This window comes from Harpia harpyja, chromosome 12 (assembly GCF_026419915.1).
Source record: "Harpia harpyja isolate bHarHar1 chromosome 12, bHarHar1 primary haplotype, whole genome shotgun sequence".
NCBI classification, from domain to species: Eukaryota; Metazoa; Chordata; class Aves; order Accipitriformes; family Accipitridae; genus Harpia; species Harpia harpyja.
In genome coordinates, this window is record NC_068951.1 from 15,844,608 (window position 1) to 15,871,226 (window position 26,619).

At 50.7% G+C, this 26,619-nt stretch overlaps 1 protein-coding gene across 1 annotated transcript in view; it reads right to left on the reverse strand.

The window, feature by feature from the left end:
• Positions 1 to 26,393, reverse strand: part of SLCO2A1 (solute carrier organic anion transporter family member 2A1) — a 28,752-nt gene extending 2,359 nt beyond the window's left edge. The window contains exons 1-9 of the mRNA XM_052802751.1: positions 26,160 to 26,393; positions 13,662 to 13,799; positions 11,474 to 11,636; positions 8,535 to 8,750; positions 6,350 to 6,448; positions 4,572 to 4,705; positions 3,309 to 3,390; positions 1,972 to 2,136; positions 1,234 to 1,423 (exon numbers count right to left, since the gene is read on the reverse strand). Of these exons, the coding sequence (XP_052658711.1) occupies positions 1,234 to 1,423; positions 1,972 to 2,136; positions 3,309 to 3,390; positions 4,572 to 4,705; positions 6,350 to 6,448; positions 8,535 to 8,750; positions 11,474 to 11,636; positions 13,662 to 13,799; positions 26,160 to 26,249 (1,277 nt within the window). The 5' untranslated portion in view covers positions 26,250 to 26,393. The remainder of the gene's footprint in view (positions 1 to 1,233; positions 1,424 to 1,971; positions 2,137 to 3,308; positions 3,391 to 4,571; positions 4,706 to 6,349; positions 6,449 to 8,534; positions 8,751 to 11,473; positions 11,637 to 13,661; positions 13,800 to 26,159) is intronic.
• Positions 26,394 to 26,619: the final 226 nt, after the last annotated feature.

The following is a 26,619-nucleotide window of genomic DNA, read 5'->3' on the forward strand; positions in this document are numbered from 1 at the left end:
GAAGTGGGCTCATTTCCAAACATGCCTGACGACAGCATGAAAGTCAAGAGAACAAACTGAATTATCTGTCTTGTCTTGCCTTACTACCTAAAGGAGTTCATCTGCCGGAGCGGCATGGTCCATCTCCTGCGGGAAGCTGGCACCAGGGACCTGCCCTGGGGCATGGTGGGATGGGGCAGAACTCATGTTCACCCATCCACGTAGCTCACAGCTCCCTAGGGATCCAGCAAAAAGGCATTTATGCAGTGCTGCCATTGCATGGGGGGAGGCTTCCAAAATAATAGGAGGCAACAGACTCCTTTTCCATGCAAGTCCCTCCAGCAGCTCCTATTTACATCAGCAAAGCCCATCAAGACTGGTGTCCCAGAGGAGCTGAGACAGGCAGTTGACCTGACACTGGCGGCAAGAGGTGAACACTGTGAGGCCAAGCTGCCTGCCAAAATTTGGCACTTGTAGCACCTGATCTTGAGCTGAGGGATCTCCTCGCATTTGAAGCCTTGCTCCCACACAGAAAGCTTGAGATGTCAGTGCCTCAGTGGACTTCCATACACTCCTGAATCTGCAGTGCATGCCATGCAGATCTCAGAGCAAAATATAAACACGTTGCCCACGCATCAATTTGCAGAGTGCCGTTGCTTTCCTTCACCATGGTTATTTAAGTGGCTTTTAAGTGGGAAAAGCGCATGGACTGCTCTGTCCCTCATCCCTCCACCATACCCCTGGGACAGGAGGCTCATTGCCGGCGAAGGAAAACATTTGTATGAAAGGCCCTTGCTGGCAGTGCATTGAGAAATGAACACGAAGCACTTCACAGCAAGCCTGGGCTGGAGTCTAAATGTCATTTTTATCTTAAAAAGACATGGTAAGAGCCAAAAGTTGCCACCCAGGTGAGGAGAAAGGTTATGTGCAGCTGGAACAAAGGGAGCGTGCGAGGTGCTCCTGTGTGGGGTTGATGTGGACATGGGAACCAATACTACTTATTTCCCCCTAGAAATCCAGAGTGAAAAATATACCCTGCTTGTTTGGTACAGAAAATCGGGAATAAATGCCCTGCCAAACTTTCTGCGCTGTATAGCGCTTAGATCTCCTCCAGGCAGTGGAATCAGGAGCAAGAAGTAGTGTGGTGATGTCTACTGCCTCTTCTCTTCCACCTGCATGTATCCCACCCCATGGATAATCAGGTCAAGAGTTGGATGAATAAGGAGCTGGAAACAACCCAAGCGCCTGTGTTACCTGGGGGGGTAGATCCCATTGATGCGCCCTGTGGAGCAGCCCATGAAGAAAATGGGCAGGCAGATGAGGATGGAAAAAACGAGCACCACCACAGCAAACCGGGGGATGGCCCGGAGGGAGAAGGCAAAGCGTTTCATGATGATTCCTCCTAAGAGCATCCCGAGCGCTGCTGCTGGCAGGTTCACGGCTCCTGCAGAGGAACGAAGGCATTAGCTGGGGGTCCTGCCTGTCAAGCACCTCTCTGCTGGCATGGGGTGGAGTTAGTGGCTTCGTGGACTTTGTGGTGGTTGGGAGAATCCACAGACCCTACCATTACCCAAGACGGACCAAAATCCAAGGCAGTTGGTACCTATGAAAAACCTCAGCCTCAGGAGTCTGGCTTAGAGATGCAAGATCAAGCTTGGTGCGTAATCGCTTGCTCTTGCCCTGTCTTTAAGCATCAGAGTGATCCAGACCTGCTTCACCCACGTGGTGGGGCTGCACGTTTTCAGTGAGAGCAGTTGCTGGCCCGCAAGAGCAAGCGGACAAATGTAGACAGTCTCTGAGAGGCTGCAAGACAGCCTGGCTTTCTGCAGGCAACTCAGGTCAGGGAAGTCATCAACCATCTCGAGGTGATCCCTAGTTCTCATCTGAAAATGAGTTTCCATTGACTTCCTCCCACTGGATTTAAAAAGCCTGGGGAATGCAGACAGGTGGTTCCCTGCTGAAGGATATTTTTCACCCCACGGCTGTGCTCACCTATGAGAAAGTTGGCGTACGAGGAGGAGGCACCGTACTGCTTCTCCAGGAACTTGTTGAGGAAGGTGGCCAGACCCGCAATGACTGAGGAGAAGCTGCACTGAGCCAGCACCAGGAGGATGAAGAGGGGGTTGAGGAGCAGCCTGAGGAAGATCTTTGGGAATCCTACAGGGAAACAGCAGGAAAGATATATTTTAGCCATGTGATCCTCATGTCAGCAAGCCGTACTGTGAACCCCCCCCCCCCCTTAGACTGTTCCCAGTCCGTTAATACAGGGGATGTCTAAGGCTATGGGAAAATGGAAGGGGAGACACCCTGATTTGGCCCAGCAGCTGGCAGGACCATGGCCAAAGTGCCCTGAGAAGCAAGGTGGAGGGCTAGTTCTGCCCACTACTCTCCCTCCCACACTTTCCAAACTCACAAGCCTCTGGAGCAGTTAGCAGCCATGGTACATTTGTTTTTCTGGAGCAGGGGCCGTACCCTCAGGCAGTGCAAACAGACAAAGCTGCAGGGGTTTTGGCAGAGCCCCACCAGCTGCACATGGGCAGGGTCTGGCTCCTGCAGCTGACGTGTGTTTTCCTGGGAGGACATCAAGTCCCCCTGTCCAGCCAGGACAGCCTTTCAGCAGAGGCAGACTGACTCCAGGCTCCTCAGGAGCAGCTCTGTTTATTTGGTCTCTAATTAGCTTTCCCCTTCTCGCAAATAGTGCCACAGAGACCCAGCATCGTTCATCAAAGCCCAATGAGATAGAGAAGAGGGAGCTGACAGCTCCAAGATGTGACTGCAGTAGATGGAGAGGGAAGGAGGGAGGGCTTTAGCTGGAAAGAAGTCATCATGGAGCTCGAAAAAGTCATCAGACTGGTCTCTCTCTCATCAGTGACATCCCTACTCAAGGCTGTTTCAGCTACACATAAACAAATCAGTGTAAGCTGCAGTGCGGTGACCTTCTCGAAGCAGTGGCTGGTGGCGCCGGAGGCCCCATGCCCTCTCCTGGAGCCCTGGATTAAACCACCCAGCTAGCATTTTCCAGCATGCTCATGCCATTTTAAGATCCTTAAACTAATTTTCAGAAACAATTCAGGCCCCACAGATCTCAGCAGCACCGTGTTACAGCAAGAGGGAGGCTGCATCCATCTTCCTGTGGTCCTTAGGGAAGGGCATGCTACAGCCCTTGAGGTGTCTGAGCCGGCCCCGGCATCTCCACGCAACGTGGCGGACAGACTCAAATGCTACCAACAAGAACCCTCAGCTTGAAAATGCCAGCTTGGTGGTCTTCACCCACGAAGCACAGCCCCGGTGCCCCCAGTAACCCTCGCCTTTAAGTGCCAGCCCTTTACTTTTTATAAATTCCAGCAGGGAGGTTTCTTCAGCCACCCCCTTCTCCATCTTCCTGAGCATGCCAGCCTCCATGTTTGGGTCCTGGGGAGGGAGAGAAGAGCAGCCTGCGGTGAGAGGGGAGCATCCATGCGTGGCTGGCACCGTCCCAGCACGCAGTGAGGCTCAGGAGGAGCAGGGTCTGTCCCAGATGCCTTTGACCCCCTGCCAAGCCTGACAGTTTTCCTGCCCATCACAGCAAAGGGGAAAATTGTCTCAAAAATCACAGCAGCCCTTGAGCAGATCTGCAAGACAAAACCTTGTCCTGCTTGGAGAGGTTTCAAGAGCTTGGAAAGCTTTCCTCTGCTGAACCCTGACAAGATACCTCTTTTTTAATTTTGCAAAAAGTCTGAAAATGAAAGTGGGAGACAGGTCAGCTCAAGACTGGTGAGTCCTCTAGCTATAAGTGTGAAATATTTGGGGTTTGATTTTGACCTTTAAAGAATCGATGATTAATCAATTTCAAAACAACAAAACTATTTTTGAAACTAAACCAGTGGGGCGTGGCTTTGAAAACACTGAGATTAAATGTTTTGATAGTTTTGCATCTTTTAAAATTTGTTTTAATGGGAAACTTATCTCTTTTCTGCAATTTTTTCCCAAAGGAAAAGCCCATTTATCAAACCCCACTGCCCAGCTTTATCCCGGTGCTGCTCCTATGTATGCCACACTTGAGGATGTTCTGTTCCAAACAGGGGCTGTCACTGATGCTGCTGCTGCTGGCGTCAGGGGAGTATCACCTTGCAGAGGGTGTTGCAGTGGGGCGTTAAGATACAGCCATCACCAGCAGAACCAGGTCAGACACCCCAGGAGGGTCGAGGCCCCACAGACAGACCCCTACTAAGAAGCACTGCATGCAGGAACCCCAAGAAGCCACCCAGACATTGCCCTGCCCCAGGGAAGGCTCAGGTCTACCCAAAACCTTCTCAACAGATTCTGTCGATGCAGCTAGTGGGAAGGGTGTGAGGTCTGGTTTTTGGCCGGCTGAGCTGCGGTGGTTCTGGCTTTCCAGCTAATGGTGAGGAAGTGAACGGTCTGGTCCTTTACATGTTAGACACACAGAGCTTGTTTGGAAGACTTCACTTGCGAGAAGTTGTAACCACACCTCAGAAGGGTTGCTGGGATCCCTTCCTCCCTCCCACACCTCTCCTCTGGGGACAGGTATTCCCTCCCCGAGCGCAGCCCTAGCACCAAGATGTTCTGGCCCTCTGGAGATGAGGTCTCACCTCTCCTTTCAGCATGTACCGAGGGAAAAAAAAATAAGGAATGGATGTGAGCACCAAGCAGCCTGAGGAGATCAGCAGTCCCAGCCACCACGCTCCAACCCACCGCTGGTCCCTCGGTGTCAGGGCCACTGTAGCTGCAAGACACAAGGACCCATGGTAAGAGCTCTGCTCCTGCACATCTAAGGGTGAGAGGGACAGACGTCCATGCAAATATGGACCAGTGGAGCACGAACAGTCCATGTGGGCACAGTCCATGGGTCTCTCCACTGGCATGGAAAAGCAAATGGATGGAGGTGGGAGCTTCCACCAGTGTTGGTAGCAAGACCAGCCCTGGTCATGTTTGACCTCCTTTCCCCTGACCAGGATCCTGCACTGCTGCTCCCCATCCAAACTGCTCCGAGCCTCCCAAATGACTGTAGGATGGATTTAGTCAGCATCAAAGTATGCTGATGGCACAGGTTCAACTCTTCCCCGCTGAGCCAGCCAACAAGGCAGTGATTACGGGGGGCCAACTCCATCCTCCTCTGTCTGGGGTGTGTGGTGGGTTTGGACCACGCTGCCTGCCAGGGATGCTGAGCTGAGACAGGGACCGGGAAAGGTCACAGCCGCTTTCCTGGAAAAAATTGCTCTCCCATTGTTCCAGGCTTGGTCACTCTCTGCTTGCAGAGACCAAGGGAAGGACCCGTGCCGGCAGAAGAGCGCTGTTAATGAGCCTGGTTTCCGAGTGGATGAAACTCAGGGCGCGTTCTCCGGAAAAAGGAGGAGAAGGTGAGAGCCGCTCTGTCTCCAGTGCAGACATCCTTCAGCTGGGCCAAGTGATGCTCACGGGAGGTTGACAGATTGCTTGGCTTGGCATGGGGACCGCATCTCCCCATCGCCAGGACATTGTGGCTGGGAAAGGAACCAGCAGCAGCCTCCGGGTGGGAGCCCCATGCCAGGGTGCGGCAGGAGAGGAGCCCACACCCCACCAAAACAATCGCCCTGCTTCCCCAAACAGGACCACTCCACTCTGTAGCTTGGACGTCATCACGGAGCGACCGGGCAGAGGCTGCTAAATCTGTCTGCCGCCGCAGGGAGTGAGCCAAGGCTTTTTGCTGTTTCCTGCCCCAGGTTCATTTATTATTCTTATCAGGCACCGGACAAAAATGTCAGGCAAGCTCTGATCTCTCTAAGGAAACACAGGAAAAGCCACGTTAATGATGGAGCTGGGGAGAATTCTTTAGTGATTAAGTTACCAGAAATAATAAGCACACACCGCAGATAAAGAAAATAAGACCTGCAGTGGCATTGGCTTGGTCCCTCTCTCTGCATATACTGGTGAAGGGTGGTGGGGAGGAGGATGCGTAGATTTGAGCCTTCCCGTGCACCCACAGCGCAATGGTTGCCCTGTGGTTGTCTTCTCCATCCCTGGATGCTTATATGTCCCTGCTCCTCTCCACCACCATGCTGGTGTAGTGTGATGCTTCCTCAGCATAGTGGCAGTGGGCAGACCCCAGCAATGACCACCAGTGCTTCAGTGCAGCACCATGGGTAGGACATTGAAATGTCCCTACTGCAGGGCTCTGCTTCAGTGGTGGCTTCAGAACCATCTGTAGCCTTCCTCACAGGGAGATGGAGTGGAGAAGTGTGCTGGGGGTGCTATACCAGGTCAGGTCTTTCTAGGGGAGTGGGTTTTGTGGGTCACGGGACTGGTGGCTTCTGCCACCAGTCATCTCAGAGTGACCTTCTGACTCACAGAAGGCTTTTAGGAGGACCATTGCTACTTGAGAAATACTCACCCATGTCAACTCTTCCAATATCCACGAAGAGCCGCAGCACCACAGACCCCAGCAAGTATCCAAAAGCAGGGCCGAACACGGCAATGGCAAAGAGGATGGCTGAAAAAAGGAAGCAGAGAGAGCCAGTGTGGGCAGGGAACAGTAGCTTCAATGCAGATATGGCTTTTGCCTTCCCACGTGAGGCAGGAATGGTGTTACAATATGCAGAGGAGAGAAAACATCTTTTAACAAGCGGCAGATGGTAAGATCCCCATTGCTCAGATACTGAATGTGGTGTTTATCTAACAGGATTAGGAGGAGGGCAGGCAGCTGCCTCTGCTCTGCTGCAGTCGAGGCTTTGCTGATGCGCTAAAAGTTGTCAGCCACACGGTGAATATCCATGATTCACTGCAACAAAGAGGGGAACCCTAGAGAGCAGCAGGACAGTGGCATCCTGGGCTCCTGCAGGTGACGGAGACCTTCATCTCCTAGAGGAGGCCACGGAAACAAAGCCATCTCAGTCCTTAGATCCAAGCAAAAACATTCAGTGCAAACTTCAGGGGAGGTGAAAGATGCTGGGAGCAAAAAGGCCAGCAGATCACCCTCAGTTCAGCTGAACTATCCTATTCAAAAAATAGATAACTTGGACCTAATCCGTAAGGTCAAAATGTTTCCTTTTGACTTCTTTGGAATGAAAGGATTCAAGTTTCCTCCCTGAAAGAAACTCTTTGCACAACCTTCTTAAGAAGTGCAAAAGGAGACAGTTTGCTTGAGCTGCATTGACCATTTCTGTGCATTTTGCTGGTCTGGAGCCTTTGAGCATACTGGGTAAGAAAGCGCCTAATCCCACTGCTATGCCTCAGCTGTGCACCTATTTTTAAAAAGCTTTTTCTTCCCAATTAGCCAAGGCAGTGGTTTTGTTTCTACAACATAAACCTAACTATTGAAGGGCAGGGTCTTTAGAGAAGTATTTAACCTCATACATAGACAGTAGTGTTCGTTTTCATAGGAAGATGCTGAGACCTAAAATAAAACAAGGCTCAGGCAGTGGTATTTATGTTGTATTGAGGCAATCCAGACTCACAGTAGCCATACCCCCTGACAGAGACATTCCCACGGCCCTAAAATGACCACCTATATTACAAAGAACAAACCAGTCCCATTTTCCTTCATCATCAGGACCTGCAGGTTTGGGAATCCAAAGGCCAGTCAGAGGTCCTGGGAACAGTGACCCCTCACCGCAGGGAGAAGACAAGGATGGTCTGTCCCTCCTTTTGCAAGCCCAGACTACTATATTTGAGCTGAGAGGAGGGAGCGCTGCCCGCACGGGAGACTTTCTGCAGAGGTCTTAGGTGGTGCAGCAGCACTTTGCAGCCAGAGCCCGGAGCAAAGCATGGCTGGGTGGGTCTGGAGACCCTGCCAAGCACACCAGTGCTTGTCCAAATCCTGTCCTTGGGAGTCTAATTCCGAAGGCTTTCCTTCTCCTTTAGTGCTTACCTTATTTTGGAACATCCACTTTTGACTCCTAAATCACTCCGATGCCTTTGGCTGCTTTAAAGACATTGTTCAGCGCCAGGAGGAATTGGGTTTTTAAATAACTTATGGACTGAGCTCAAAGCTCACGTAGGCAGGCTAGCATCAGATGGGGTTTGCCATTCACAGGGGAAAAAAATGCAGTTTAACATGGAAGCCAGCCCCTACCTCTTTGCAATCAAGAAGTGCTCCTGAGCCTGGGAGCCCCCACTGGGCAGGGACCAATTCCATGGCAAAAATATCGATTTTGAACCCTTGATGCAAAACCTGTGTTAATTGGCTCCTGCAGGCTGTCATACCTCTGGTTAACCCATGATCAGCTGATGCTCAACAAGAGCAGGAGATGGGCTCTGAGAAGGTTTCCTTACTACTCTTTCCCCCCATGAATGGCCTAAGTTCTCACAGATGCAAGGGAGAAGCCCCAGCTCATCCATCTTATCTCCTTGCCCTGATTCTTTGGCTTCCTAACACCCACATCATAAATATAACCCTACAGAGAACAGCTGACTATCAAGGGGAGAGACAGCCCAGCCTTTTAATGGGGGAGGATCTCATCTGAGTCCCACTGGCTGCTCAACCCGTGTCCACAGATTCCTCTCCAGATGAGCACCTCTACATCTCACCTCTAATGTCTGGAGGAAACAAACCAATACACAACAATGGTCCCACTTACCGACATACAGCGGGGAATTGTTTGCTTCTGCAAAGTCATCTACGTAGGATATCCCAAAGGGCTGGATGGGAACTGTCCCAATTCCAGCCAGCAGCTGGGCGATGACCATCATTGCCCATATGCTGCTGGCCTCCTTCTGGGGATCCTGGGTGGCTTTCGGGCACACAAACTTATTCTCTGCATAGCAGAGTTCAGCCTGGACCTGGCTTTTGTTACCTGAAAGGGAGAAGAATGAACATTACAATGCTGGGCATGTCCCCTGCCTCCTCCCGCACTAAATCCCTAAATACTGCCAATCTCTTGAGTGTGCTGAGTAGGCACACACGGTTGGACTTCGGATGGATTGCTCATTTTATTTAGCAGTTGTCATCACCTTTCCCTTCCTTTGGGGTATTATACTGAGGTCAGCATAGAAAACAACGAGGTTGTGATTTTTATCAAACTTTTGAAGACAGGAGGATCAGAGAAGATAGAAGCAAATTAATTTCTCCTGCAAAGGGTCAGCCCTTCAGCCCAGCTCCAGCAAGCTGCATTTGAGCTGTCAGCAGAAGATAAAAACTTCTCCATCAAAGCTGCAGCAACGCCAGACCCAACCAACTGACAAAAGCCTTTGGACAGACAGTGTCAAAGCCAGTGGAAAGCCTAAATATTCACAGATGGAAAAACCTGTTTTTCATGCAAAATGAAGATGTTACAGAGTAAGTCCTGGTCTTTCGATGCTAGCTGTTCTCACTCTGGCTTTTCTTTTTTCTTTTTTTTTTTTTTAATATTTGCAATTAGTTCAACATTCCTATCACATCTTTCTCGTTAATGTAATAACTGTGGATTTTCTACACTTCGGAGCAAACAGACACAAAACAAAACAAAACCAAATATTTGTCAGGTGATTAGGGGTATTCATTGGCATAGTGCGGCAGCACATTCTTAATAGTAGGTCACCACAAAAATCCTTATGTAAGACCATTTGAAGCCGCATTGTCTAAAGGGTCCACGTTGCCAGACAGAAGGAGACTCCTTTTCTAATAAAGATCTTACCGCAGCAAAAGTGAGAGCCACAAAAGCCTCTCATGCCAGATTGCATGCCGTGGAGTGAGGCTGCTCTCGGTTTAATGAGAGCAAACCTAATCCATGGCTGGCTTTTTGATGCCAATGGTCTTTGCTCCCCTGTGGTACCCAGGCAGGAACAGGGAGTGATGGTCCCTGGGGTCACCTGGCTGCCCTGAGCAGGACACCCTGTCCCTGAATCTCCATTGTCCTCATCGCTCAGGAGCAGCCCACCTCCTTCCAAAGCAAGGACTTTACTTCTTCATACCATCCAGACATGGGGAGGGCTTCACCCTGCTCAAGACTGCCATGCAAACTCTAACCAGGACTGGAATATCTTCATGGGCTGTAAATGCTGGGCCAAGACACATACAGCTCTGGGCAGGGGAGCAGGATGATACCTGCTCCTTTGACTTGTTTCCATAACAGTAAGAGCAGCCCCTGTCCTGAATCCTGACCAGTTTATAGCCCGACGCGTGAATTTAAGCTGTCAGAAAACTTGGCATCTGATGCCTGATCCACTCTCCAAACCAGCTGACTCAAAAAACATGGAGACATTCAAGGCTACATAGCAGCTGCAAGCCAGAAGAGAACTGGTCTTCATATTTCTGCATGAGCACTGGCGCACTCCAAGCCCCACGTCGGGCCATAATTTTTAATAACATTTAATGGGATCTGGGCTTGCAGATCAGCCGTGACAGCACCAGATTTCCCAGAGCTGATGTGGGAGAGCAAAACCAGAGGATCTCTAACCCTTTGGTGGGAGCAGAGATTGTCAGGCACTTGTGAGCAGCTCTGTCCTCACTGTGCTTTGCTCCCTGTCTGGGGTTTGCATCCTCTTGAGCTGCGGCAAAAAGTCAGGACCTAACTAAAGGGAGCAACTTGCCTAAGGCCACCCAGCAGCTCCCTGGCACAGCCAAAGCTCCCTGAGCCCAGAGGATCAGGCTAGGATGTGACACACAGGGCTCAAAGCCTTTCCAGGAGAAAGCATGTTCTAACTAGAGATGGAAGGCTTTCCCTGGCTGGCACTGCTGCGGCCGCTGCCATCCCCCTTGGTGGCACAGGCACGGGGGGAGCAACTTGGCACAGAGCTAAGGTGATGTAGGGTTTTCAGAGGTGGCGACCCCCAGGGAAGCTAAGGCTCAATGGCATCCCGAGGATTTAGGGGCTGAAGCCACTTTGGGAAGACCAAAGCCAGCATTGTAGCATGCAATGCAGCCTCTTCTGCGTATTGCATTCTGCACGGAAACTGGAGCTGTCATCATACACACTAGCTTGTTCCTAAAGTCTGCCCAGTTAAACCAGTAGCCCTTCTTAGTACGGATTCTAAGGCTTACAGGCTAGAGCAGAACAGGCCCTGTGGAAAAGAGACCTTAACCTCACTTATGCTGCAATACTTCTGTTGACTCCAATAAAGATAATGTTCCTTTCCTTTCCAAAATGCTTTGGGCTATAGGCAAACCATCAGATGCATTTGCGTTCAGCCTGGGCTCTCAGCAGGGCTGCAGTGGGAGCGTTTGCCCTTCTCCCTTGCGCTGCCACAGCTCTCAGCTGCCTGCAGTGAGACCACCAAGAGCAACATCTTTTGTCGTGCACAAAAACCAGGAGAAAGTAGGTGAAGGTCAAAGCCTAGCTGGTGCAACAAGGCATATACACACATCAAGACTGCACTTTCAAGCCTTCTTATCAGTCAGATGAACTGCTTTGCCCCCAGAGCATGTGGCACTGACTTACAGTGCCACAGCTATTAACTTTCCCTCCAAACGCTGCATTTAAATCGCGTGTGCACTGGATACAACCCCTCATTTTGGGTAGGCACGGGTAACCCAGGCCAGAGCAACTGGAGATGGATTTGTGCTGGGACAGCTCATAGCGATGAGGGTGGAGGCACTTACCGGTGCTAAGCGTGGTGTATTCGTAGGGGTCTGATAGGAAGTGGGGCAGGGTAACCAGGAATGCTCCCAGCGCCAGCAGCAGCCCCCCCATGCCAATCACCCGCGGGCGGTGAACTCGGCTGCCGAAGTAGCTGACAAAGATGATGAGGACCACGTTGCCAATCTGGAAAGGGCAGAGCAAAATGGGGAGAACATTAGGAGACAACACGGAGGAAGTCAAGACCCTATAATGGTCCCCCATGACTGTGTCTGGGTGGGTGGAGAGCTTTCTTATCAGGTGGTGTTTGACCCCCACAGAAACAGGAACGGGACAGCCCTTCACCCAGCAAGTCAGCACTCCCTTCTTATCAGAAGCCAGTGGGCCAGCTCCTTGGCTTCTGTCACTTCTGTGCATCCCTTGTTGTCATGGACGACTTCACAACCTCCCTGTGATCTGGCTGGGGCTTTTTTCAGCACACACACCTGCCACCCACCCCACAGCACGTGACATAAACTAATAATTCCCCCAAACACAGCAAAAAATGAAGCATATTGCCTCCATTCCCATGACTCTAAACAGACAAGAGCCCAGCTACAAAGTCCAGCTCATTGCAAATGTTTGTGACTCTGGCCATTTGCAACTGCAGCTATGATCAGCTAAAAAGATATGAAAACATGCAGCTTACTCAGGCAAGTGGATGAACACCATAAAATTACCATTACATGGGCTTTGTCAGCTTGGGACAAGCTAAACATTATTTTATCCTTGGCATGTATGGCCAAGAATACTTTTTATTTATGTTTACATGGGCTCCCTTGTTTGTGGTTTGTGTTCTTGGAATTGCTGCAGCCATCAATGCAGAAAGGTTGTGGTCCTGGACAGGCAGGGCAGCTCACACAGAGCTGGAGTAAAGCACAGAAATTTCTCTCATAAAGCAGAGAAATAAAGGTGTATCTGTTGTCTGCAAGCTGTTATTCTTTAACAGCATGGCATATGTGCTATTCCAACCCTCTTCCCTTTATATTCTTGCAGTAACACACTGCTCTACATGATGTTTGCTTTGGTATTACTTCTCCAGGCATTAATTCTTATAAGTATAGAGTTCTCTAGTGGATAAGGAGGATGTGGGTTACAACTTGTGATACTCTGCAGCGCTTAATTATGCCAGTTCATCATGACCAATGTCACAACTGTGCATACTGGGTCTCTTTCTTTGCATGGTTTGGACCTAGTCACAATCAGTGGGAAGTCCTTCACTGGTCTCAATAGGCTTTGAACCAGTCTTTTTAACCCCAGATGTAGGTGCTGGTTGAGGTAAGACCTGGGCATCTGCTTCCCCAAGAACCCAGGAGGATTCCCAGTGCCCAGCCTCTTGGTGGATGATCCCATGTGAGAAGACCAGTTGTATGCAAGGTGGGCTGCCACCAAGCACTTTGCGCCATCCAAAGAAAGTCTCTGCCAGCAGGTTTTTTCCTAGTTGGCCTTGAAGAGCTACCAGAAAGGATACAATTCATGACAATGTGAACTAGAAAACTTATTCCAGAGGAGTCATTAGAGAGTGTTTGTGAGAAAATCTTCAGCCAGCTCAGCAATATGCCAGTGGAAGTCAGTCCTTTGCCACAGGGCCATCAGGAGCTGGGAGCACTGGAGAAAAGGGCTAGATCTTGGAAAGACTGCTGGCCAGGGTCTCCTTTTAGACAAAGTTTGGAATTACTCTGGCCAGGGTCATTCCTAAAGCCAATGAGAAATCTATGAAAACAGTTACTTTTACTGGAAATTGCTCACAGAGCTGTAGTTGTGTGGATACTACTCGTAATAAAATGCTCTTCTTCACAAAAGCTCTAAGAACTATGATCAACGGAGAAGAATCACATTGCATGTTTTCTGTCTCCCAGTCATGTCTCTGCTGGAGATGTATGGCATCTCAGGATGGAGTGGTCTCCTCTGCAGTGACCTGCTTTCTGCTGCTGCCCTCCAAGGCCACGTCCTCACCACATAACCCTGTGTTTAAACTCCCAGCAAGTGGTACAGCAGAAGTGAAGTGGGAAGAGGTGTCCAAGTGCACAGCAACAGCTGCTTCATCCAGCATATGTAGGCATGGCTGAGGAAGCACTGGCTGTGAACAACCCTGAGGCCCTGTTCTGGGAAGGTCCCTGCCACGTTCTGGCCACCCCTCAGGGCCCCCGCACAAGCTTCTCACCCAGTTACCTCGTGCAAGCTGGAGATGAAACCCGAAGAGAGACTGGAGAGCCCAAAGCGCTTTTCAATGGTGGTGAGGCTGCTCTTGAAGTTGGCGCTGTAGAGGAGCTGGGAGAGCTGGAGAAGCCCGTGGCACAGCACAAACACCTGTGGGGGAAAAAAAAAAAAGGACCCATCCCAGTTAGTACCCAGTTAGTGTCCTGCTGATGCGTAACTGCTGGTGACCATGTCCCGTGTAAGGGATTTGAGAGTCATGGACTCAAGTTAGCCAACACGGCTGCACCTCTGACATGCAACAGATCTGCTGAAGGGCTTAGTCCTGGATCCCTGATTAACTTAGCTTTGCAAAATGAGTGATGCTGTGTTCAGAAGAGAGGACAAGGGGCTCCATTTTTATCTTTTCTCTGCCTTACCATTATTAACATTCAGTGGTATTTGCACTGTGGCAACCCTTGTACAACCCTCAAGAGCAACCCTCCAACCCGAGGAGGACCTGTTGCACAATGATAAATGAGACAGGCTTGACTTTGCATAGACTTGGTGGGTGCTGCTGAGACTGTGCTAGAGCCAACCCCGCAGTTGCTGTGACGCAGCTGAAAGGGAGCCGTGCTGGTTTAGACTACCTGAGATCCAGTATTTCCAGTCGGCCCCTTGGATTCACTCATCTGTAAAGCCAATTAACAGAACATGCTCCAAGGGGTGTTGCACAAAAAAGCTGAAAAAGGGCTTTAAAAGCCCCAGAGGGAAAGGATGAAATATGCACAACATGGTCTCACTACTGGAAGATATCTATATAGTATTCTAAAAACAGCATCTTTCCCTTGAGCCAGGCTGTGAGCCAAGCCAGAAACCAAGCCGAATGGAGGCAGAGCTTGCCTGGAGCAGAAAAGGGAATACAGAGAATTTACGGGGTAGAGAAGAAGCATGGTCGAAAGAGCCCGGGTGGCCTCGGAGAGGAAAGCACTCTCAGCCAGGGATGCAAGAGGCAGCTCACAAGTGTCTTTTGATCTATATTTAGTCAGAGCAGTTTTCCTTTATTTTTCTTGGAATGGAATGCGTCCACATGGTGCCAAAAGTATTTTAAAATCATTTAAAAAAAAAAAAAGAGGGAAAAGGTCTTTTTATTTAAATTCACAGGAAATCAAATATTTGCTGAATACCGGAAGCGTGTCCCACAAAGATAACAGTGGGAAGCCTGAGATGATGACTGGAGGATCAAAGGTACTGCAGGGCTGACAAATTCCCTATGTCCTTGGCTAGGAGAGCAGCAATACTCATTATTAGTATTTATTTGAAATGGCGGTAGCGCCCAGAAGCCCTGACCCATTATGTGGAAAAAAAAACAAAAACAAAACAAAACAAACCCCCCCCAAAACAGAAAAAGAACGAAACTGTCCACCCAACACAGAAGATGCAAATGCGGTAGGTGGGTGGAGTGTCTTTTTGGGGAGCAGAGGAGGATGCAGAGCCAGGTCCAGCAATTGCAAGAGAAGATGGCTTCTTTTGGGAAGCTTCTCCTCCGAGGGAGGATACCAGCAGCCAGAAGACAGCTGGGTATCTAAAAGCATAAGAGATGGGAGAGATGCTAACAGACAGCAGGAGAGAAGAAGACAGAGATGAAGGAGAAGGAGAAAATGGAGCCCTGGCAGTGTTAGGGTAGGCTGGGAACAACTGGAGACCACAGAAAAGTAGAAGGAGAAAGGCAAACACCAAAAAAGAGGGAAGAAGGGTCACAGGGACAAGCTGCTATCAGGAACTCCCCAGCTACATCTTGGAGGGGTGTCAGCCCACAGGCTACCATCACACAGGCATCTGCCACCGTGGTAGCCAAGCAAGAGAGGACCAAGTCCCAGGCTGGGACTTTGCCCCAACAAAAAGCCACAGAGCAATGATGTGGGGTGTAACATGGAAAACCCTCCCAGACAGGGACAAAGTGGAAGTGAAACATCTGAAAGTAAACTCTTGAAGCAGAATGACCTCTACACCCTCCAGCTATCAACTCCTACATTCAAAAACCCATCCCAGCACATGGTCCTGAGGGTGAAAGGTGGATCCACCACCTTCACCTTCCCCAATCCTGACCTGGGATCACAGTATAATTAGTCCAGCCGGGCTGGTCTGGAGCAGAGAGGTGACTCCTGTGAGGATGAGAAATGGAGAGGGGATCTTGTTGCCACAGAGCATTAATTTTTGTTCCTGCAGCTCTGGCCGGATCCTATTGAAGTCATTTGAATAAGGAAGCACTGGCTAAACAGTGGAGGGCTGGGACCGCCTGAGATGCAGAGCAGCTGGAGGGAGAGCTCTCCTGGTGTGAAACATTAGCTGGAGAAGCAAAGCTGTTTACCAGTGGGGAGGGAAGAGGGTGGATCACTGAGGCTGAATTTAGCACAGCAAATGTCAGCCTAATCCCGGGGCAGCTGGGGAGATGAGAAGTGTTGGGAAGAGGATGCTGGCAGGGAGGGAAGATGAGGAGGAGAGGCAGTCTGACTCCCCAAAATGCTGGGGTTGGCAGGGGATGGAGGCATGGAAGGACCACAGGGACTCAGCGTTGGCTGTGCTTCATGAGAGGATGGAGGGCAGGAGATGAGAGGGACAAGATGTGGTCAGAGAGGGCAGGCAGGAAAAGGCAGAGCTGGCAGGAGATGGCCTGAGATGGGTTTATGCATTGGTGATAACCTGGGGGACGGACAAAACGGGGCCATGGATCCCGAGATGCCTGGGAGCAAGCTGGGGCTGCCTGCCGTGAGGGAAGGCAAGGTGGAAGAAATGCAGCTGGAGAGCACCTAACAAGGGGAAGGAAAGACTTCGGGATGTAACTGCTCCCTCCTTGCCCATGTGTCCTTCTAATCTGGCTCCTGCGAGCAGGGCTAGCAGGAAAGGTAGAAGAGCAGGAGGGATGCTCAGGGCACCCGATCCTGGCCTGTGCTGCTGCTGGCACTGAGACCCCACAGCAGCCTCACCCCTTGGATGTGGAGAGCCCTCAGGACGGGAGGGGAAGGGCAGAGGAGATTTTTTTTTTTTTCTTGGGAAGAAGCTGCCACCCAAAACAGTCAGAGCAAAGCGAAACAGCCTTTGCTCCAGGACTTGTGCAGCTGGAGTTTGGCTTTTCCACATGCACTTCAGCTGTCTGGAAGTGAGAGATGTGCCTTATGTAAGACTTTCCCTGCATTCAGCAGACCCAGTTCTAATTAAAATAATGATGGCCCAAACCTTGAAGGCTCTGAGTGCAAAGAGCTGGGAGACGGGCTTACTGAGAAGGCTCCCCAAAAGCAGGCCATGCACCGCCTGACCTTGGCACTGACCAAGATGCTCCAGCTGGGAAGAGCAGACCTCTGAGGCTGCTGGAGATGAAGGACACCAGTCTCCTGTGTCCCCTTGCAGGTCCTCACGGTTCTCTCCCATCCCTGTCCCTCTCCCCATGTGTCCCCATCCCCACATGTTCATGCTGACCACCCACAACCTGCTGGTCCATGGAAACCAGCACCAATCTGGTCCCTTCCAGCTGCAGAGAGCCCCAGATGTGCTGCAGTGGCCCCATGCACCCACTGAGCAACCCTGGGGGGGACCGAGCTGGTATCATCCATCTTCCATAACACTGAATGAAGAAGGGTTTTTTTTTAAAGAAGAGCCAATACCATCTGAAGGGAGGTTTTGCAGACACAAAGCTGGCACAACTGCAACAAAGGCCGAGGGCATGGTTGGAGGTTAAGGAGTCAGTGACCCTCCCACGAATATAAAGTGCTGGCCTGCCGGAGCAGATGCTCCCATCAGAGCCTGGTGTATTTTTGGAGCTGCAGGCAAGCAGCAGCTGCAGGCAGCCAGGGAGCAGCATGGAAAGGCCAAAGGTGTGCACCCACATACACATACAAAATCCCTTTTTATCACCCCCACGTTTCCTTCAGAGTGCCTGAGTGATCCTGACTCCAGGCTGTTTATACAAGACACTTGACTCCTTTCCAAGACACACTTCATTTAAAAGGGAAGCAAATGCCGGGGGGAAGGCCCCTTACAGACATGCTGCCTCCCCTACCCCCGGTTCGTGGGAATTAGCACCTCCCAGGACAATGCTTTTTTGTAGGGAAAAGAAACCCACCCTGTTGCAGGGAAGAGAGGGGACTGGTCCCTCCATGGTCTGGACAACACTTCTTAGGTTCAAAGCAGAGAGCTGGCAGCTATTAGGTCAATCCCAAGCCAAATCTCCTTCACAGGAGACGTGTTCAACAAATCTTGACCCGGAGGGCTGTTGGGGCAGCTGGGGCTGCAGGCAGCCCCCAGGCATGAAGATGGGGCAGCAAGGCTGAGACCCTATACTGGCATCAAGATGTCCCCACGGGATGCCAGGTATGGCCACGGTGGCTGGTGCGCTCCTGGGAGATGTCTGAGATAGTGTTTCAGCCCTTGTGGCCAGCTCAGAAGACCTACCTGCACCCTTTCCACTTCCCTGAAGTTCACAGGGAATAAAATAAGGCTCTGGGAGGAGAAAGGGGGTCTTCCAGCCTTGTGCTGAACCCATAAAGGAGACAAGGATGAGGAAGCCAGAGCCAGGGGGGTAAACCCATCCTTGGGGTGGGTGTTCTCGGGGTCAGAGGGAGGTTGCTGCTCCTGGGGCTGGATGCATGCACTGGGAACAGGCACCGTTGCAGGCAGTGCTGGTAGGCAGCAGGCGCTTGCACTACCCCATGTCACATACTGGGTCTGCTAAGCTCTATTCCCTTATCTTGTGTCTCTCTCTTTCCATATTGCTTATGTAAGATAATGCACTGTCACCACTGTCCTTGGCCTTAACAAACAGGCACATGGAGACCGGACTTTGGAAAAGCCTATTATGAAAGGTGGGCTGTTTCGTAAGAGGATTTTTGGGGGGCAGGCTGGGGGCGTATCCCTTGGTCACCAAGGCAGCCAATAAAATGCTTGGCAAGTTGGGTTAAATAAGAAAAAAAACAAAACACAAAGCGCTTGATAACCTCAGCATGCATGTGTTGGACATGGGTCAGAGTCAAGGCCAGGTAAAAAATTCAGGTTTCTTTTTCTTTCAAAAGAGTGAACTGCCTCGATGGAGCCTCCAGGAGCCAGGAGAATCCTCCAGGAGCAAGGCTGGCTCTGGTCTGCAGGGACCAGGGCTTTGGGAAGATGCTGCTACCTGCAGCATGGCCACTGCCCCTTCCTCTCTGCTAACTGGAGGAGGGAGTTAAGGGTTAATTCCTTGCTCTGCTTCCACAGCTTCATGCTCATCCCTCACCTCATTTTTCAGTGTCTTCACCTTGGCAGCCCTGCCTGGAGACAGAGAAGGTGGAAATGTTGACGGTGCAGCTCGCCCTGTGAGGAGAGAGCACTGGCAGCTCCAGGCTCCAGCTCTCACGTGCCTGCACCAGTGCTAACCTCCATGCCCAACAGCATTCCCACGGCAGCACTCCTAGCAGCTTGGATGGAAGGAGCCAGGACTTAATTCATTAGATGGATGCAAGAGCTGCCTGGGGAGCTGTAAAGAGGAGTGGAGATCCTCACAGAGCCCACCAAACTGCTCCCAGCTGACTGATGACACTGAGGTAGGACGTGGCCAAGAGTAGTTATTGCAGGAAGGTGCAAAATGAATCTGGCTGGAGTAAATGTGTGGAAAGGACTAAGAGTAAGGATGGTCTGTTAGCTCTTTCCCTCCACATAGTACTATTAGAGTTGCATTTTGGGCTTCGGAGGGCCAAAGCAAAATTATTTGACCTTAGTGGAAATTCATGGCCCAAAGGAGGAGACCCCAACCTGCCCACCTCTGAAGGCTTCGTCTACTTTACTCTCCTGAGCTTCCAAGGGGAAAAAAGAAAGGGGAAGAGGGAATTTTAGGAAGTAATAAGAATATCGCCCAAATTTTAATAGTCAGGGAGAAGACAGGCTGTTTATTTTAGAGCTTGTATATGATCAACACTCACTACACTAAGAGATCCTCCTGCAGTAGGATGGCTGAGATCACTCAGTTCGAAAGAAATACATCAGCCGGAAATGAAAAATATACGGACATGTCTGGGGAAATACATCCCTCTTTGGCATGTCTTTCCTACATGCAGCTGCCTAGATTTATAGATCAAAAAGCACCATTAAAGATGAAAAAAAAAACCCCAACATTTCCACAGAAGGAACCAAATACCCTGCCACGCAGCACATCCCTTAGCACAGAACCTCTGAGCCTGAAGCACGGTCCAGTGGCAGAAGTTGGCTCCTAAATTTTATTTCTACTGCAAAAAATAAACTAATAAAAAAATTAAAGTGGTTAGGGATTGTCTGAAGCACACCGCTGCCCAGATTATTAATTGCAATGATGACTGTCTACCGCCAAGTAATCCACGCTTTACAACCCCAATTATCAAGTGCAAAGACAATGTTTGCTCTTTTTGCAATGAATGTACACATGGGATTTCCCTGCACTGTATCCCGATGCCCTTGCAAGGTCCATGGAAGCCCTGCTTTGCTCAGTTGCTGTAGAGGGAGCACTCTGGGGGACATAAAAACATGTCCCTGCCTTAATGTGCAGGTGAGCACTGCAGATGTCAGAAAGAAAGGAGGGGTTTGGCTGTGGAGGATTGCTGAGACCAGCACGTGAGGTGAGAGAGTTTGCTGCTTCCCAAGCTGCTGCTGAGAAAATACTCCTGCCTGCAAAATATGATGCATATCGTTAAGCAGCCTTCTTTCTTCCTGCAACCAGCCCGAGCGTGCAGGTAGGTTGTGTGGTTGGGTTTTCGCTCTTTCATTTTTTCTGAAGGTCTCTTTTCTTTATGGTGCATCAGGATCCGATCATGATTTCCTTGAAGGTAGCTTCAGCTTGGCTTCATTTTCCCTGACCCACAAGTGTATGTAAACACTCCTCTCGCACGCCCGCAGCCCTGGCCATGCCTCGTGTTCCCTATCAGCGACACTCCTCTCCCGTTTTGCTCATGATAATCTTATCTACGCTGACCACTCCTTGGTTGTGTTTGGGCACTGAACCACCTCACCCCTCATAAAATTATCTTGTTTCATGTCTCCTAGACCTTGATCCCACTAAACTTTCCAACCCGTTTTACCATCTGGCTTTCCCCATGTTTTTCCTTATCCTGCTGCTGGTGTTGCTGGTGAAGGCCAGATGGCTCTTCACTTTTGAAACCTGATCCCATCAAAATGGGACATAAACACGGTGTTGGATCCATCCAAACCCAACCTTTGCTTTCTGATGCCAGCACCATCACCATGAATGCTGGAAGACCCTAGTCACAGTGGGTCCTTCTCCCCATGCCAATCCACTTGTCCTAAGGACCCTGCTTGCTTCTTTGCTACAAACACTCATCCAACTTGCCATATCTCCTTGCACAGTGCCCAGTATTGGAATATCCTTTGATTTTCTTGCTTAAACCAATGGCCTTAATCAACAATGGCTTTCTCCTCTTGGTGTTTCCCTCTCCAAACCTACAGCCATACCATCTTCAGACCAATGACTTGATGAATCTCCTATTCTTGCTAACAGCTAAATAAAGCAATGCATAATCTTTTCCAACAGGACATGAGAACACAACTGTTACACCTCCAGGCTTCTGAAATACAGTCCTCAGCAAATTCCTTTAGTTCCTTTAAAGGAAGGGACAAAAAACTTGCCCTGATGCTGTTGGGACCTTAGAGCCCAAGGCGAGACTCCCGTTTCTTCTGCAGAAGGCACCCTGCCTCCCCAGGGAAGACAGACCTCCCTGCTCCTGGCCATTACACCCCATATGCCCCCAACATCTTCACCCTGGGATGCTTTAAAGCCTTATCACCCTCTGAGAGCCCACAATCTCCTCCTGACCTTGCTGTCCCCTCTCCTACACTCTTCCATACTATCCCTCTCCCTGCCCCAGTATAGCACCCAATTTAAATCTGTGCCTAAGGCTTTTAAATCACCCCCTGGACTCCCTCCAGCTGACGTAAATGACAATAACTCTGTTATCCTCCTGCTACCTTTTCCACGCCAGGTGGTCCACAGGGTAAAAGCCTTCCCCTGCCTGCCCTCCCAACCATTTCACGCTGCTCCCCTGCACACTCCAGCTAACCGACTTCCAGCTGAAACCAGTCCAACTCAACTAAATAACAAGATATTTATATCTGTCATGTTTCTGGGGATCCTGAACAAGCAATTAGCAATTATTAAAATAGCACAAAACCATGAAAGAGACAATAAAGGTGAAGAAGCCAAAACATCTGAGGCACTGCAAATAAATAATGCCTTTGAAATAATCCTTTTTCAGTGGATGTCTGGAAGGTGGGCAAGGACATGATGATTGGAGACAGCAGTTAGGACTCTGGACTGAGGGACATCGATGACGTCTGTGGCCATACATGGGTATCAAAAATACTAACCATCCACTTCTGCTCCACCTTTCAGACCTGTTTTGTTCCTTTAGACTGCGAGGTCCTCAGTGTCCCCGGTGCCACCAGGTGCTGGCATCCACCTGAAGCTTGGCTTCATCCTGCATTTGCCAAGCAGCACAACTGCAACCCCCCAAAATCCCAGTGCCAGCTAGCGCTACCCTGGAAGCTCTAGTGAACTTCAAAGTAGGGGGCTGTCCTTGCTCATCATCACCCATCTCCACCACCTCTGTGGGATTACCGAGATGATTTAGGCTTCTCGTAGGGGACAGTACTCAGCAGCAACCTGCCAGCCCCCCAAACTGAAGGCCTTTTGCATTCTGCTTTCTCCCTTCAAGGTGATTCAAGACAAACAGCCAGCTTCTAGAGGGGCTCAAGCAACCCTGCCACATCTGAGATGGCACTCAAAAACATAAGCACAATGACCAGGTTTATACCAGCTACAAGATACGGTGCAGACAGCAAACATGCTGTCAGCTGAGCCATATCAGTGTAGACAGAGCCTTGGTGCTGTTTGGTGTAATTGCAGTATTAGCTACAGTCATTAATACCCATGTATGACAGGGAGTAACTTCCACAGCAGCAACAAGGAACTGTCACCAACCACGTTCCCGTAGGGTACAGAGATCAGCTGTAAATGCCTGCTGTGTCACGGCATGAATATGAGCCAGCAGCCACATCCACAGGGCATTGCCTCCCCGAGCACCTGCTTCTGCACCCATCTTCCTGCATCCCCAGCAGCCCCTCCATACCACCCAGCCCCAGAGCTGCCACCCCCATCCCACTCTTCAAGTCCCCACAGAACCATTAAAACTGCTGCTTTCCACCAGGACCCTTCCCTCTCTGATGCCCATAGCGTAAGGCATCGTGATGCCCATTCCCAGCACCATCACGCTCTCCATTTCCAAACGTCAGCAGTAATGGGGCCAGTGCCAAACCCTACCCAGAGAGCAATGGAAACTGGTGCAGGGAGGCAGCGGTCCCCTGTCGCAGGGAACACGGAGGAGCAAGACAGTTTGCACAGAAAAAGAATTTGTTATTTTTGGCCCCAGCCCTGCAAAAGGCACTCTGAAAATGATCCTGGCATGTGAGCTTTATGGATTAAATATGAGCTTCGTGATTAAGTCTTGGAGCCTGCTACAACTAGGGGATTTTGTTGTGTTGGAAATACTGTCCCCATCAGAAACTGCCATTGCTTATATGAGGACGTTGTGTCCAATTGATTTAAACTTCTTTGTAGTACCTGTCTCTATGTGGGATGATGCCAGCAGCTTCCCACACAATTAGGTGCTGGATGAAGACTTATGTAATACATTATTCACAGCAACAATGGCTTCTCATACAAACAAGAGCTATAAAGCCCTATAAACTGAGAGGCTTACCATACGCCTTGCCCTCTGACGACCCATTCACAACAAAACAACTTCTCGAACCTGGAAATTCAGTTATGACACTTTGATTTTCTACTAATTTTGGGGGGGCTGAGAGGATTGACAACTGCACACAGGCTAGTGCTTTCCCACCTTGAAGCAGTTATTTTTTTTAATGTATATATATTTTTAACACAAATGTCACAGCACAGGAAGAGTGAACAGGTCAGGAAAGGGTGGGGAATGTCATTGCCTGTCAATTTATATACATTTGCTCTTAAAAGCAAGAACTTATTCACTTAAGGATGGGTGTTCTGACTCCCCACCATCCCCGATGATGCCTATCATCCATCTGATGCCAACAAGCATGTTTTGATAGAGCACAAACTGTTCCTTAATGCACTTGCATGGTGCCAGTGTTGGGCTGTGCTAAATCGAGTGCTGGTTCCCCTTGATTAGGAAAAACCTGTTGACTTTTTACAACAAAAGGGCTGCTTTTCACGTGCTGCTTTTCCCTTAGTGCAGCTGTATTTGCACCAGGCAGGGCAGGTGGGAGGTTGGGGTCTCTGCTAGTATCTCCTGCTCCTGGGGTCACTCTGCACGTGGTTGCCACACCGGCTGCTGCAGCAGTACCTCTCCCTCCGAAATCACCTCCAAGGACTCCCAGACAGGCTCAGTGGTGGGTCCCTGGCCGGTCTGGGGAGCTTCATGCTCTTGAAATTAAGACTTGAGCCCTCCAGCTGGCACCAGATGCTAGGCAATTCGAGCTGGAGCTGACAAGCATAGGCAGCTGGCCAGGCACCTCCCGGCACAGCCAGAGCTCCTGCCACCGGCAAAGTGACACCCCCACATCATCTGCCCTTGGCTGAATGCCCCTAGGTGGTCCTGGACACAGCCCCTGACCAAGTGCCCTTGGGTATGTGGGGTGCTGAGTGCCCAGCCCGACTCCTGCCCGCATCCTGCGGCTGCCTATGGGATGCAGAAATGGATTAACATTTGTTGGGGCTTTTTTTTTAACTCTAAAGTTCTACATCCTGCAAAAGGCATCAGGTTTGGCAATGCTTTTTTGGTTCCAGGATATTTTTGCAAGCATGAAGGGAGCTGTACGTATTTCCAGTAAAGAGCATGAACTGCAAGAAGGGTTCTGGTTTTGGGCGATGTTACTCACCCTGAGCCATGGTCATTACTGGAGCAGCCTGGAGGAGGTTAAGGCCACCTTTTGCACCCCCACCAGAGGAGGGATCAGGTCACCAGTTCCCTCCAGAGGCATGTCAGAGTAGCCCAGAGGCAGCCCTAAATTACCCAGGGTAATCTCAAACTCTTCCTCCTGGATCTCACAGCCAAAGAGGGCCATCGAGTCACCTGCTGGAATAGCCCAGCCCAGGCAGTGGGGACCTTCAGGGATGTAGGACTGGAGGACATCATCTGGGATGATGCCTCCAGCCCTGGGAGCCCCCAGGAGGAGGAGCAGCCTGTTGGGAACAGCCCCATGGCACCCTACAGCATCCCCACGGCACCCCGACAGAACTGTTTGGGCCCCCCCAGTTTGGTGAAACTTTTGTTGTCCAGAAACCAACCCCAAGCAAGCACAGCCCAAAGAGGAGCGGGCAGTGCCATCCTTCACGCAAGGTGAGGAAAGATGGGTGGCAAATAAAACCCCAACCCATCCTGGACTGTGATGCCCTACCCATGGCTGCACACTCCTGAAAACATGCTTAGCTGGGAAGTGCTGACAAATCCTTCCTCACAGCAAACACACGCTCATATTCAATAATACTAGTGGGAAATCACACCCCAGCCCTGGGCACGACCAGCAGCACCAGCACAAGGGGGTCCTGCCAACCGGTGGCCCCTCTCACGTACCCAAAGCTGCTCTGCCCGTGAGAAGGTGCTGCTGGGAGCTGCCGTTCCCCAAAACTGCAGCCAGCTGCTTTGGATGCCAACATGCGGAGGTGCTGCCAAGCAAGGAATGAAAATCCCCCCCACCCAGAGAAATCCTGGCGAAGGCAGGCGGGTTTCCCAGGGACGGGAACCAGCATGTGCAGCAGCCTCAGTGCCCACCCAAAAATGGGTCAAAATATGCCATGTGGGGGAAAAAAAGACAGGGCAAGAAGTGGTTTAAAAGCATGATGGATAGCAGGGTTTAAAACATGAGAGGTGGCCAGGGTGGCTGGTGTTTTCTCACACAGGCAGTGAGCTCAAGAGCCTGAAGCTCTGGCAGGAACCGGCTTTAAGATGACAGTTCTCACCTTGCTAATAGAGGCAGGTGAGTAACTGGGCAGCCAACACCAGAAAACCCACTTCAACCTGCCGAGATTTTGCTTCTGTCACTCAAAATGTCCTTCTCACAAAGGTTTTTAAAGCAAGTCAGTGTTATTAAGGGCAGTGTTTTCTTTTCACACCAGGATGTGGTTAATCATTCCCTAAACAGCAGCACACTATGTACCGGACGCCGTGGGTAAGCTCCGCAGCCCACAAAGAGCTGCCCACACTGCTTCCACGGGGTGTAACACTTCCAGGGTACCGCTCCGAAACCCACCGAGCTCTGCCAGCCCTTCCCGTGTGCCAAGCAGGATGGACCTCAGCGGCATTCTCCAGGACTGCCCAAGGAGCTGACTTTCAAATTCCGCATCTTAGCAAACACACTTCATTTTACTGGCGGTTTGTATCAGGGATGTGGGAACCCATGGGATGGGTTGGGGTCACTCTCTGCGTGAGCATCTTCCTCCCTCCCTGCCGGGGAAGTGGCGCATCCCTGCCAGGCACCACTCCTTACCTTGATGTTGCAGAAGATACTCCGGGAGCAGGTGCCGGACCTTTTGGGGACGTCAGCTGGGGATTTGCCAGCTTCGGGGTGGACTCCCATTGTGGGGGCTTCCTGGGGAGCCCCAAATAGCTGGGCTGTGTGTGGGCTCCCGTCCCTCTCTGGCCTGTCCCACCACTGGCAGCCCGCACAGTCCGATCTGAAAACCCTCCAAGCCTGGGAGTGAGGCAGGCAGCCTGAGCGCAAAGTTTTTATAAGTCTGCTCACCAGAGTGATGATGAAACCCTTTCTCCTCCCTCTTTTGCTTTGTGCGCCGAGGGAACTTTAAAGTCGCAGGAAACTAACGCCAGTGTGCGAGGAGCAGGTGGGAGCAAGCACTCGCCGAGCCCCAGCTGCTTTGGGGATGGGGACCGTGGCAGTGTGACGATGCTTGCCCACCCGTGGAGGACACCCAGCTCCCCCCACCCGCCGC